Genomic DNA, 14,673 nt, shown 5'->3' on the forward strand with positions numbered 1-14,673 from the left:
GACGTGTGCAATGATACTGTAAAGGGAAATGAAATGCGGCAGCCTGACCCTCCTCAGTGAGAGACCAGACCCATTTCAGCATAAAGTGTGCATCCAGGAGTTTTGCAGCCTGTGCTTGGTTTGCATCTGTTAAGGATTTGTGTGTACATGACTGTCATTACTTGCTGCTCTGAGCTCCACTTGCACAGATGTGACTTTGATTCAGATTGGGCAACTAAAGAAGCAAATTAAACCTTAATTGTGTTGGCTGTCTTTTAGATATGAAAAGAATCCTTAGTTATTCTTTTCCAGGCCAGAGCCTTTAAAAAGGCCTTCTCCAGTGGTTCTGTTTCCACTCTTTTTTTTCTATTCTTGTCTCACTCATTCCTTGCCAAGGGCTGTAACTTTTTGTGATTTTGGTTTTGAAACAATGGAAGAACAGATTGTTCTATGCCATCAATAATGTGGCGCGGGCAATCGGGTGTTGGCTAGAAGTGTCTGTGTCACAGAAAAGAAACAGTTCGAGGCCTCAGGTGGCCTCAGGAAAAATCCAAGCTGCCCTTGCTTCACTAGGAAGTGCAGTGAGGAAGAACAGGTAAATGGGATCAGCCCAACAGCCCTACTGCCTTGTGGGAGGGCTGGAGAAAGATGGTGTTACTCCATGCTTGATTACGGAGGACAGAATGCTCTCCTCACCTTTGCATCCTTTGTCTGAGCTGCACAAGAGAAGCAGCCTTGGTGGGCTCTGTGTCCATGGTAGAAGCATTTAGCACTGTGTTCATCTAGTCTGGGTATACTGAACAACTTCTGAAATGCCATTGTATGGCACCCAACAGCAAAGTTATTTTTCACTCCCTCTTTTAAGTGGAGTAAAAAAAATGAGGTGTTTCTGGCACATGCCTCTGCTCCCATTCTTCTTCTTTTTCATTTCTGAAAATGCTCATTTTCTGCATCTCTGGCCACAGGAAAAAGTGGCTATCCAAGAACTTGATGTATGTGGATGGGTTCCTGTGTTCATCTGAGACCCCGCTGACTTCACTCAATTTCTCTTCAATAGCTGTTCTTCAATCATGCGTGCTTCATTTCAGGACTGCAGTCTAATTTAGTCTAAAGTTAATTCACTGTATTCTGAACAAAGTGAATGGCAATTCAGCCCACAGGTAGTGGTGTATATGTTTGAGGGTGGAAGTGGAATCTGGTTCTTAGATTCTTTCAATTATTTTTTTTTAGTCCAGCCAAAAAATGTCTATCTATGTTATATACATCATTGTGACTCAAGGAAGCAAAGGGAAAGGAGCACATTACTTCATTTCTTAAAACTTGTAAGATGAAAGCTTATTCTGAAGAATTATGTGTCTGAAATTCTGTTGGTCTATGTATTTTCCACTGATGAAAAGCATTTTCTTGAAACCATATAGAATTTGGAAAATAGCTGTATTTCTGCACCGGGACATTACATTCACATTTACTTGGTCTGCAAAAGGCTCAGTTGGGATCATAAATACTTTTGTCTAACTTCAATCCCTTTGCTCTGTCTAGTCTGTTAAAATCAGTAGGGTAACCTGAGGCTGGTAAGTCAGACTGAGCTAATGAAGCCAAGATGTCACTTTCTGTCCTTTCTTGGCAGCTGACTCCAGGAGTTCTCTGCAGCAGAAGGCCTATGCAATCTAGTGCTGGATATGTCTGTACTGTCATCAGAATAGAGACTGTTTTCCAAACGAGTTCAACCTTGAAACTATGTCAAAACACTTCAAATAAGAGCCCTGGACCCTCTCAAGTAAGGAACAAAATTATTCCATGCTTCAGACAGGCAGGAGACTGAACACAACTACACAATATATGAGTGCATTCCTTCAGCATTTTCCCCAGATACTACCTTTCCTGCCAGGTTCTCCAGGCTGATAAAGTATTCATAATATCTATGATGATTTTCCAGAAATTTAGGATGCAGAGAAAAATTGCTAGCTGAAATGAATTATTGTATAGGGCGTTTGTGACTTTTTTCCCCTTTGACACTTGTGTCCAAAACCATCAATGATTTTACTGGTTTCCTAACTGACCCTGGGACAATCAAGAGGAAAATTGTCCCACTCCAACCCCCAGGGCTCTGTTACTGTGAACAATAATCTATAACAAGTATATATGAGTTTATGACTGTCCCCAAAATATTGACATACGTTTTTCACCAAACATTCCATACTCAGTCTAGCTTCATACCTACCTCCAGTTGGAAGGCATTCTTCAAGGAGGTGGAATGCTTCTAAAATCATGAGTATAAAACCCCTGGTTTCCCACTTCATCTTCATTAATGCAACATAGGAAGCAAGGAATGCCAGGAAAACTGGGCACATTGGATATGCCTACAGGAAATGCTAGTGAAGAAAACTTGAGGAGGATTGGGACATGGAAATTTCACTGCACTGCCACACTGCTGTGAGAGTAAGCTGTAAGATGAATTCACCCTGTGGCAAGAGGGAATAGGTGATCAGCATATGCATTTCTTTCTATCCTTAAAGAATAGGACTATCCTTGGGAGGAGGAGCTCAACTCTTTGGGACATGCTAAGGAAGGCCAAGTTTCTCCGTGACCGAGTAAAGATGCTACAGCATTTATAGTTGACCTTTACTATTAATTGTAGTCTAGAACTGTATTCACTTCTCTCATGCTTGTCCTTTTTTATATGGCATAACCCTTATTTTGATCAAGTAAAGTAATCATATTCGTTCACTTACTAAGTTTGCCATGGAGTTTCCTCTGATGGACCCAACTGCAGGTTGGTAGCAATGGGGAAATGGGCAGAGGACCTGAGCCCCTGGAAGGGCATTTGAAGAACTCTGCCTTTATGGAAGTTAGAGGAATAGAAGATGATCAATAATGCTATAAAATATAGCTGCAAATGCCAGGCAATAAAATGACAATCATGATGGAGTATTTGAATGTTGCAGAATAAATGAGGGCAGACCGAGAGACTTGGAAAGTTACTGCTAACATAAAATATAGGCAACTGGGAATATTTTCTCCTATGTCCCATATATCATTCTTTCCTTTTGAATCACATCTTCCCATTAAAAAAAAATGGAAAGTGCACACACAAGTGCTGCTGAGTGTAATAGAGTTCAGCCTTTAATACAAGCCAGACATGGTTACCAGAGAGCCTGACACAGCTTGTACAGTAGTGGTGAGCTGAAGCAGCTTGGGTATTCTGTAGCTAAGGTTTAGATTGATTAGAAAAAATATATGAGCAAGGGAAGTTGAGGATCAGAAGCCAGAAACTTTTCATTTCTTTGACAACTTTGAAAAGGATAGGGTCTCAATTCTTAGGCTGCATTACTGTTAGAAAAGATTCTATGAGAAACAAAATTTTAGCAGCAAAGGAACCTGAAATGGGAAACTGGAGACAGTAGTGTACTACCATGAACTAAACAACTAATTAATTTGTTCAAGTTTGAAAAGACAAAGAAGGATTAATTGTATGGAAAAGTACAGAGCATGTTTTGTAGCACATGATTAACCACCATTAGGACACACATACGCCCACACAGAGTGGAACAGATCAAATCTTAGGACAAGGGGGAATGCCCTTAAGAAAGAAGGCAGATTTAGATTAGATATCAGGACGAAATTCTTTACTGAGGGGGTGGTGAGGCTCTGGGACATGTCATCCAGAGAGGTTCTGCCCCCATCCCTGGAAGTGTTCAAGACCAGGCTGGATGGGCCCCTGAGTGCCCTGGTCTAGTGGAAGGTTCCCAGCACACAGCAGGAGTGTTGGAACCAGGTGATCTTTCAAGTCTCTTCCAACTAAGACCATTCTATGATTCTGTGACTCTGAACTCTCAGCTATGCAGCAATTCCAAGGCAGCAAGGTGTGATGGTATAACCTGAAGAAAGCAAGGACACACAGAATATAAAACATCTATAATAAGAGCATAGAAATATTTTGGGGTTAATGTGCTTAAATTTGCAAAGTAATTTCATGGTGTTTCATTTTCCATAGTAAATGAAAAAGACTGAACTTTTCTTTCTTAGAACTGACTAGTTAACTACCCAGGGTGATTTGCCTGATTAGTCTTAACTATAATCTGCCTCACCAAGGCTACTTAATTTCATTGTAAAACATGACAACTTCTACCTTTCTCATCCTATGCTTCTATCATATATTTTCTTATAACTTCAGCAAATATTTGTCACTTAATCTGCAGACAGCATCAAAGAATCATACAGATTTGTTCATGGCTCATATAGACTGCAGACTGAACAGCAAAACCCTCATGCAGCTGGCTGCTGTGGGACATTTGGACTGGGTCACAGAACCTTCCCTATACAGAACTGAGACATGTAATGGACCCACAATGTTAAAACAGCAGTAATAAATAATGGCAAGGCACAATTAGTGCCATGGCTTATGTGACTCTCCACCAGAGCTCACCCATCAGAGCCTCCTTCAAAGCCATGCTTGGTTTTCCAGACCTGTTCCCTTCCTGCCTGCTAAAATCCATTTTCAGCCAAAAACTGCTAATAAATGTAATGCCTTAAAATAGCAGTATAATGTACACAAATGCTTGTAAGCTGTGCAGGCCCAAGCACAGTGCTACTTCTCAGGCTGCTGTTCTACCAAGTATTAGTACTATTAATGATTTATGTGGTGCCACTGAGCTGTGTGACATTTCCTAAACTTGTAAGAAGGTTGGTTTAACCATAAAGTCAGAATAACTTCCTCAGTTTCACAAAGTGAGGCAATGGGCCTCTGGGGGAGGTCAGTCCACCTGGAGGGTAGGTGCAGAGCTGCTTGTGGACAGGACCTCCAACATTTTAAGCATTAATTTCACCTGGAATGAGACAAAAGGCATTACAAGAATTTTCCTAGAATAAAAAGACTTATTATCCATGTGTCTTTCTGAACTGGAGAAATGCAGATTACATTTCTTTCAGTTGAAGAAGCAAGTGCAGTTTTTATAAACAGAACACCAGTGCAGAGGTGCTCTTTTCCATTGTAACCATGACTGTACAAGATACTACAGTATTAACACGAAGAGGGAATTGAGCTTTTTAAGACTAATGGAAGGAATTTAGGACAGGATGGGCCTTGGATGTAACAGCTGGAAGGAGCATGACTTGTAGGAAAACAAAACAAAACCAGTTTTGGCTATTCTAAACAAGTAGAAAAAGTTCCAGAAAAAAAATAATTAAGAAATAACTTACTGTAAGGATTTACTAACATAATTAAAACAAGATCTGCGCAATATGTATTGGTAAATCCCTTCTGTGCTCTTACACACACTTACACACATTGCATTTATGACCAATATTATGCATTTTATTGAACGACAGAATTAGTTTAGACTATAGATTTTTCCACCTAGAAAAAGTTTGAGAATCATTCATCAACAAATGAAAGTATAGAAGTTAAAATGTCAAGGAGAAAATAAATTATTAAACAAGTCCACTTGTTTTGAGCTGACCTCTTCATTTTAATAAAGAATATTTCAAAGCAGAAAGATATTTCAAGTAAAAAAATAACCTTTTGTTCTAAAAAACTCCATCTTTTAAATTCTTGCATTGTTCCATCCCCCCCTTGGAAGACATGAAATTTAATGCAAATCAACGTAAAAACAACCATTAAATTGGAATTCTGGGTCTTTTAACAGAAAGCTGTTTTTCTGAATACTTTCCATATAATGCTTTGCAGCTGTTGTGGCCAGACAAGTGTTAATTTAGAGGGCAAGAAAGAGCTGCCCTGGGAGAAGAGAGCTCTGAATGAACAGGGGCTCTGTAACTCCTGCGCCCTACAGCTCCTCACACCCTTGGGCTGCTCCCCAGCTCCCAAAGCTGCCACCAGCTGGGCTCACCCTGGCCACTCCTGCACCCCGCTTGGCTGCCGGCACAGCTGCTCCCCCACTTCCCAACTAGGGTGGTCTCTCTTCCCTCGCCCACCACTCTGTGAATATTTACTGGAAACGTGTTTTCTTGGAGGAGGGTTAATCCTGTTTCATGCAGAGCTCCCCTCCCTTTTCCCAAGAAGCTGGTTCCTGAAATCGTATTTTATTACAGATAAATAAAACACTGCTAAAATTAGGCTCAGAAAGAGAAGTAGCAGGGTTTCTTGGCTCTACGCTTTCCCCTGTGTGGTCATAATCGGTTCCAGAGAGCTGCCTCTGGTCCTTTGCCTCTCTTCTTAAACCAGTTTGGTGCAGTTCTTGGAGGCAGCCCATGTCCCTGTCTTTGTCAGGATGCATCCTTGCAGCAATTTCTCATTGCATCTGTTTCTTCTGCTGTGCTCTCAGAGAATCACAGAATCATCAAAAAAGATTGGGCTGGAAGGATCCTTAAAGATCATCCAGTTCTAATCCTCCTGCCATGGGCAGGGACAACTTCCACAAGACAAGGCTGCTTAAAACCTCATCCAGCCTGTCCTGGAACACTTCCATGGATGGGGCATCTGAATTCTAGTTTCACAGCTTTCTAACCTCTGTCTCTAACTGCCTCTAAGTAAAAATTAAGGTAACAATACTTGCCAACAATGTAAAGTTATTCTTGATATTTAAAAATAAATCACTGCTTTAAAGATCTGGTGAGATACTTTCTTAGGCTACCTGATCAGAAAGCAAAATGATATGTCTAATTCAGTATTGTAGCAATCTGAATTGCTGCTAGCATAGTCCAGGGTAAGGAAGCAAAAGGGACTTTTGCATAATATCCACAGATGTTTTATTCAGCCGTGCAGTGAGGTGTTCAGGTCCCAGCACCCACACACAGAGGATCTCGCTTTCTCTCTGCAGGGGCCTGGGGCCTGACCCTGGTCTCAGAGCAGTACAAAGATGAGGGCCAATCAGGAAATAAGGAAGGAGTGGCTCAGGACCATAGGAACAGGGGAAGGGCCAAGGGGTCTAACAGCTTTTTGAGGCAGGCTTCTTGTGTCTCCCTGGACCAGGGAATGCCTCCACAGGGTCTCCACAATTCCCGATTTTTTTATATTATTAAGAAAGCTTCTCTGAAGGATCAACTGAATCAACACAAAATGACAAACACAATCAAAAGCACTCATAAGACAATTTTTAAAAATGCAAACAATTCTGAGTTTCTAATGTCTCAAGAGATTTCTTGGAGTGTCTTAGAGTTGGCAGGAGGGATGTGGGTTTTCTTAGCATGGTTTATTAGGAAACTGAGTTAGGAGAAGTTTTTTCAGCAGGGATTGGTTCTCTGCCACTTGAGGCAGTGTTGCTGGCTGTTAATTTGCTCTGTACAAGGTATTGTAGGTAGTGGTGCGTCTGTGGAAACTCCAAATAGAAATCATTAACTTTAAGAGAAAGATGGTTACTTTAGGGAAACTTTCTTTTCTTTCCCTCCCAATCACCCTCCCTCTGGTATTACGAAAGAAATCTGGGGGAAGGAATTAATGGAGGGAGGCCATGGAAAGGAGGAAAGGAGGTAGGAATTTGTGGGAACATAAAAAAGGGGTAACAAGACAATGAAAAGGCAAAGGGGAAAGTGGGAGGGGGGCAGGAAGGCCAGAGGAATTTGGGAAGGGTATTAGACGAAGTGGGACTTACTGGACTGGAAGGTTCTTTCATTATGGAAGTGAACTCTTGGATGGAGGATGGCTCATCAGTGTTCTGTCCTCTTTCAGATTTTAGGCTGTTGCTGGGGCTTGGTTGTTGGTTTTGGGTTTTATTTCTTTGGTAAGAGCGTGAAGGACTTCTGTGAGGTGGGTAATATTTCGCAGGTTTGCAGTTCGGTTCATGTTTCCTACCTTGCACTGGAACTCTACCAGGTCCTGTCACATCGGCTGCTTGGGGGCCTTCGCTTCCTTGTATTATATTAAATTCCACAATTTTTCCATCTCCTAGACTGTGGAGGTATTCCTTGGGGTTATTCTTTTTTATAGCAGTCTGATGAACAAACACATCTTCTTTGTTATCATTCCGGGTTATGAAGCCATATTTGTTTTTCACATTGAACCATTGTGCTGTCCCCAAAATGTTCATGGCAAGGCTTTTTTTACCTTTGCCAGTGGGTTTTTGTTTTTGTTGCTGGATGAGTTGTTGGTGTTGAGGTTGGTGGGCTGCCATGCAGGGTTTGTCCTGCTCTCGGTGCTGGTGGCCGCACTGAGACCTGGCTGTTTCTTGGGGGTCTCTCTTGGCTGATGCCCATGGGTGCTGCCAGCACAGGGCTTCCAGAACAGCAGTGGTGGCACGGGCCCTGCAGGTGTGTGGGGAGCAGCGGTTTTACTGCCAGGACTGTGGTTCTGAGCTATCCCCTGGCAGGGCTCCCTGCCTGCCAGTCTCACCTGCCTGCCCTCAACCCCGATGCTGTGGGCTGACACGACCCAGGCTGGGCAGCGAGTATCGGCCAGCTCACCCTGGCCATGCATAGCGGCAGCAGGATGGCCACGGGTTTTCCACAGGGGCAGCTGTTTGGTGGGAGCAGGGACAGCCCTTGCCACACACGCTGTGTCTTGTGGTGCAATAGCAACCGAGGTAAACACATCTGTTCTTTTGTTTACTGTCCCTTCCAGCACGGCAAGTGCAGCTGGGGTTTCTTTCCCCTTTGTAGTAAGAGACTGGTGCAGCTTTATATTGCCAGTCAGAGGCTGCTCCTCTGACCCCCCACTCCCTCACTCCTGGGACTGTGGATGCTGTGGAAGAAGGTGTGGGGACTAGAGGGTGGAAGGAGGGACCCTGTGGTCTCTGCCAGCCAGTCTCTGCCACCTTGAGCACGTGAATGTGAGCATGCAGCCGCATCCATGCAGTGACAGCAAACTTGGGCAGCAGGAGTACGGACAGGAGACTTGGAGAAGGGGTTTTCAGCTGGAGTTCTCTATTTTTTAACTGCTCCTCAAGATTTTGAATGCATATCATTATAATATTCAAAAAACAATAGAATTCTTTATGGAGTTTTTCTTCAGGTCTTAATTTTTCTCAAACTAGTTCTACAAAGTCGTTGGTTAGGACTACGTTCCGCAAAATATCAGGAAAATGCTTAAATAACCAGTGTACAAAACACTTTAATTCTTCCTCTGAAAAACTAAAATATTCTTGAAGAAAAGGCTTTTTAAGGTGGAGGTGAACTTTTTGTTTTGTGTGGCTGAGTGTTGTTTCCATCTTAACCTAGTCTCTTCTCAACACCTGAGAGTAAAAGGAAGAAGGAACTAAAATTTCAAACTCATCACACTGGGATAAGACAACGAAATTTTTGGGGTGGTTTAGCACAGATGTTTTCTAGGAGAAGAGGTCCCTGTTCGGGTGCCATTTGCAGCAATCTGAATTGCTGCTAGCATAGTCCAGGGTAAGGAAGCAAAAAGGACCTTTGCATAATATCCACGGATGCTTTATTCAGCCGTGTGGTGAGATGTTCAAGTCCCAGCACCCACACACACAGGGTCTCACTTTTTCTCTACAAGGGCATGAAGGCTGACGCTGGTCTGGGTGGTACAAAGATGAGGGCCAATCAGGGAATAAGGAAGGAATGGCTCAAGAACATAGGAACAAAGGAAGGAGCCAATGGGGTCTATCAGCTTTTTGAGGGAAGCTTCTTGTGTCTCCCTAAACGAGGGAATATCTCCCCAACATCTCCACACAGTATAGAAGAAATGGTGTTCAAAGTGAAACCAAATCCTACCTTCATATATACAGTGATAGACTGTGAGCTTGTTGACGTTATCTCTCAAGGACTGAAGGGCTTTTAATTATAATGCATATCTTCGTAAATATCAATTCAGGGATGTTAAAAAAATTTCTAGAAATTATTTCAAGGGAAGAGAAGAAAAATGCCAGTATTCCCTTGTAGAAAACTGTGATTCAGTTGCATCTTCACTGCACTGGAAATCTGGTATACTTCCTATTTCCTCTCATGTGAAAAATGATACCTGAATCCTAGAGAATAGTTCAGGTGGCAACATGGATAAAGAGAGTATGCAAAGGTATATATCTGATGAGGAATGACTATATTAGAGTTTCCTCAGCCTGGGACAGAGAGGGCTATGGTGAAGGTGTACAAGACCATGAGTTGATGGAGATGCCAAGGATCCATTCTTTTTTCTCTTTCCCTTCCAGATCCCAGAGACATCAAATCTCATTCTTTAGAATGAAGGTTAAGCACACTTGCTGTACAATATTTTGGATGTCAGAAAGTCTGCATGGGTTAAAACAAAAGGCATTAGATACAAAGGAAATCCCTGAAATCACACAGGGTGTGAGGGCATTGTCAAACTTCTTTTCCCTGCCTCTGAGCTCCCCACTCAGCTATTGGCTGTAGCTGACATGTGGCCAGACTGACCTTCAATCTGGTGAATTCCTCCTGGTTTTACATCCTTTTTTGATTGCTATGTCATTGTATTACAAGGGCTGCTCCAGGCCAAGGCAAGCATTTAATTTAGAAGTACATTCTCCTCTGCAGAAGCAGCAGCAGCTCAGCACTGAGCACGGCACATCGGCTGTAAGCCCAGAAGCCACCTGAACCAGTGCTGCCTGCTCTGGAGCCTCTGTGTCATCCTCTCAGCTGCCCAAGGAGCTGAAATCAGAACTGTGAATTTTCAAATTCCTGACCTCCAAAACATCCTTCTTTTTAAATTGGAGCTTATCAGGCCCTGTCCAGAAAGACCCAAAGCCCCAGCTCTTTAAAGATTAAACAAACAACAACATCCAGCTGCCCTTCCCCTTGGCAAAGACAAACAAATCCATGATTTAATTTACTTGAAAGTAAAAAAAACAAGTAAGAGTTATATAATTTACAACATAACTACTTTAAAAAAATTGATAGATTCATTATCTTGAAAAATTGACATGATTATAGTTGAATTTTCTTCCATAAGAGGACAAGCCATATTGTATAGCTAAAAAAAAGACAGGATAAAAATCTGTATATGGTTCTGGGTTTTATTCACACTTTGAATCTGGTGCCTCACTGACAAGATGATGAGGTTTAAACCATTGCTAGTTACAATGTATGTGTGGACAAACACAAACTATTTTTATGGGAACAAATGTATAGGAAATTGTTTTGCTGTCAATACTGGAGTGGTTTTCCAGTGTGGTCTCTGCTTGACTATGAACTGACTATTATTTCCTCTATGAAGGGCTGCTTCTGTGCCTCACTGCATCACACAACCAACAGAAACTGAAAGCTCTGTAAGCCTCTCTAGGCTGTAGGAGCTGCAGGAGACTTGTCTCCCTTTTTTCCTTTTCTGACGGCGATTTTGCTCTTCTCAAAGTAAGGAGAGGCAGAAAAATGGATAGCTTACAGAAGGCAGTGGATTTCTACATCCGCTACCAGACCACTCTGAGTTTCAGCATTGTGTCCCTGCTGACGGCTGCCAGCGAGCGCATCTTCTCATCTGTGGTGTTCAAGTGTCCCTGCAACTCTGAGAACCTGGTGTATGGTTATTCCTTCCTCTTAGTGCCTGCCTTCGTCCTCTTGCTGCTTGGCTACATGATGAATACCAGGACATGGCGCCTGTTTACAGGCATGTGCTCTCCGGAGAAGCATCTCCAATACTGTTCCTGGCGAACCTGGGCCCACTTCTGCCAGCTGTTTGTGCCGATGACAGTCAAGGTCTCGGTGGCCCCGTTCACTTGGATAGCGGTGGCCCTGCTCGGAGCCAACTTCTACGAGTGTGCGGCCAGCGGGAGCAACATGACAGCACACCTCTTCTGTAAAAATAACACAAATTACAGCCAAGAGCAGCTTTACAAAATGCCCTGTGATGAGGAGTTATCAGCAGCAATGTCAAGTGTATGCCTCAGCTTTCATGCACAGTCCCAGGTAAAGCCTCACTGCTCTTCTCCTCACACTATGGGCTTCAACGCTGGCTGCTCAATGCATAGAGGTGCCTGCTGGGGACTCTAAACAGTTCTTCTCTCTTATATAATATCAGGTACCAAAAGCACACAGCTAGCCAATATTCATTGGCAAAAAAGCAGCAACAGAAAAGAAATAGGTGTATTTTTACAATACTTTCTGGTTTTGCATGTATGCATGGTAATGGTTAGGTGCTGTCATTTACAAAACCTCATGGACAGGAAACCAGCCTAGAGAACAGTACTTTGCACAGCAAGTTTTCTTCTCAATTAAGTAAGATGTGGTTTGAGTTCTTCTCCTTCTCTGCTTTTATGTCTTTGAATACCTCAAACTTCTGCAGATAGGCATTAGTTGAGGGGAAGCTGAGATCATTAACACGGGGGAAGCTGATGTCCGCTTGCAAGAGAATGGTTGCAAGGAGGCATCTGGAAAGAGAAATAAATAAGAACAGCTTGTTTGACTATAAATCTCAATGCTTGAACCTCTTAATAATTTCATATTTGTTTTCTAGAAGAATAGTTAAAATATTTATCTGTCTTGTTAAAGTTTCTTGTGCTGAAAGCAAATTGCATGATCAAAAGAGTAACACTTGTGGATTGTTTTTTGTTTGGTTTGTTGGCAGTGCTGCAGTTTTGTTTGGTGTGGATTTTGTCTTAACTCCAGTAGGAAAACCATGTTTTGCAACTTTTTCTCAGGAAAACATTAAGAGTTGGTTAAGGGAGTTAAGTTTATAAGAGTTAATAATTCCTTGAATTTTTGTAAGTTCCTGTTTAGTACAAATGCCTATTAAAACAAAAATGTGTTTTTATTTGTTAAATACTTAGCATGCTGCTTCTCCAAGAAAAAGACTGGAAAGGGGCAAACTCTATACCATTGATTTTCAATAGGATAAGAAAGGAGAAAAAACTAGGAAGCCTGACAGTTACTGACATTGCAGTAGAATCTAAAAGAAACATCCAGTCAAACAAAAGTAGGAAAAGTGTGAGTGTATTTTTATTACTGACCACTATTTTTAATATCCAATCTACTTTCAACAAAATTAAGGACCAAAAGGACACAAACTCCTTTTCGTTTAGCACTCAATACCTTTGAAGAAAAAGTCATCCTGGGGTAAAAGAGCATGTTGCAGGATCTCTGCCTAGACCTCCTAGCTAAGTACCCCTGAGTAGAGGAGACACCAGCAATTACTAGGACACTTGGTCTTGATGGGATCTCTGAGACTTGTTTAAGGGTGTTTAAAATCAGGTATAAAACAAGAATGAATTCCCATATTCAATAGCCAAATCTGTGTCCTGCCTACAAGACATACAGGACACAACCTTTCCTCTGTGTTGTGCAAAAACTAGCTGATTTTGCAGGCTCAGACATCAGGGAGAGTAACTACATTCCATGAGAACATAGCCAGCAGGAGCTCTGATTTGCAGCACAATGCATACAGAGAGGTCCTGCACCTTCTGTACCAGAAATGCGACCACAACTGCAGAAACTGATGGCCAGTATCTTGCCTTAAACTTAAGAAAGCTGGATATAACTGAGTAATTAACTTCTGTCCATCTTCTCTTTTTTCGGTATTCCTCCTTAATCTGACAAGATCAGCTGAGGGGTGCAGAAGGTCTGTATGTCTGTCTGAATTGCATGCATGGGATCCCCTACTTTGGCAGCAAGCAGACAGTTACATGCACTCCAGGATGTCTTTGCTTACAGTTTTCTTATTTTTTCAATGTTCTGTACTCCCACATATGGCCATGGAAAACCACCAATAACCTATATACCCTTTTTCCAAGCTGATAGGATGGTTCCTGATAGCCAGCATCATGACTGTGGCACTGATTTCAACATGTGTCACCCACTGCTTCGCCCCCGTCAGCTACCTTCAGTTCAAGTTCTGGAAAATTTACTCAAGAAAAGAACATAAACACTTTGAGATCAAAGCCAAAGAGCATGCAACCAAGCTAGCAGAAAGAAATACAAATTGCTTTTTTGAAGCCACTGACCCAGCACCATTTCATACCCCCAGCAACAAAGACTGGCAGAAGGTTTCAGTTTCATATACCTTTAATCCACAAGAGCAGTATTACAGCATGTTACACAAGTATGTGAACACCAACAGAGGCAATGACGCTGAATTCAAGGAAGAAGGTCAGCGTCTCAGTGTTTTTTAATTTGTGGATGAAGCCCAGGCAAGCGTTTCAGGGTTGTAATGAAACAAATCCTTTGCAATGCTGGCAGTCTTTTAGCCCTACTGATATAAGAAGAATCTTATTCTCTGCTCTTACTGAAATCTATACAAGCTGAAAGTGAAAGCTGATAGTTGTAATCCTCAGTAGATTTACTTTTTGCTTAAGTACATTTAAAAGGCAGTTTTCTTATGTTGTTGTCCATTAAGAAGAGTTGTATGTAAAATAATCAGCATCCACAAAGATGTCAGCACATATTATGTCAAATTATTACCAATACCTTAAAAGCACCTGGCAGGTGGAGTGACAATACCAAACCTTTTCAAATAGACAAAGACAGGAATGGAAGATTTGATCAGAAATTCAGCTTAGTTTATTAGCTCTCTCTTTAAAATGAAGCTTTCAGTGAAGCTTAGAGCAAACTGTAGATTAAAAAATTTAGCTTGTCTTGAGGGGTTAGGCTCATGCGTAACATGGCGATGTAAGTGAAGCTTATATATTAACAAGCATTAAAAGCACATTCATACGCTTAAGGACATTAAAAATCTGCAATCCATATCAGCAAGTTGTAGTATTCTTATCAAACAACATCTTTAATAAATAAAGATACAAGTTTTGAGTGAAGAATAATAAATTTCACTTTTGTCCTGAAAAGCTGTTATTTAAGAGAGAGTTTTATGTGGCAGCAGCTCTCTGCCACAGAGAGCAACACACAACTTTCCCA

General features: G+C 41.8%; 1 protein-coding gene across 1 annotated transcript; it reads left to right on the forward strand.

The window, feature by feature from the left end:
• Window positions 1-11,202: 11,202 nt before the first annotated feature.
• LOC102036859 (calcium homeostasis modulator protein 6) lies at window positions 11,203-13,934 on the forward strand. The gene is made up of 2 exons (XM_005418509.1): window positions 11,203-11,736; window positions 13,557-13,934. The coding sequence occupies exons 1-2, from the start codon at window positions 11,203-11,205 to the stop codon at window positions 13,932-13,934; spliced, it is 912 nt and encodes a 303-aa protein (XP_005418566.1).
• Window positions 13,935-14,673: the final 739 nt, after the last annotated feature.

This window comes from Geospiza fortis, unplaced genomic scaffold (assembly GCF_000277835.1).
Source record: "Geospiza fortis unplaced genomic scaffold, GeoFor_1.0 scaffold98, whole genome shotgun sequence".
NCBI lineage: Eukaryota > Metazoa > Chordata > Aves > Passeriformes > Thraupidae > Geospiza > Geospiza fortis.

Bases quoted from the DNA above. Each gene is read 5' to 3' on its own strand.
- LOC102036859 (XM_005418509.1), top strand. From the start codon at position 11,203: ATGGATAGCTTACAGAAGGCAGTGGATTTCTACATCCGCTACCAGACC. The intron at 11,737-13,556 runs GTAAAGCCTCAC...CCTTTTTCCAAG, and splicing joins GCTTTCATGCACAGTCCCAG to CTGATAGGATGGTTCCTGAT.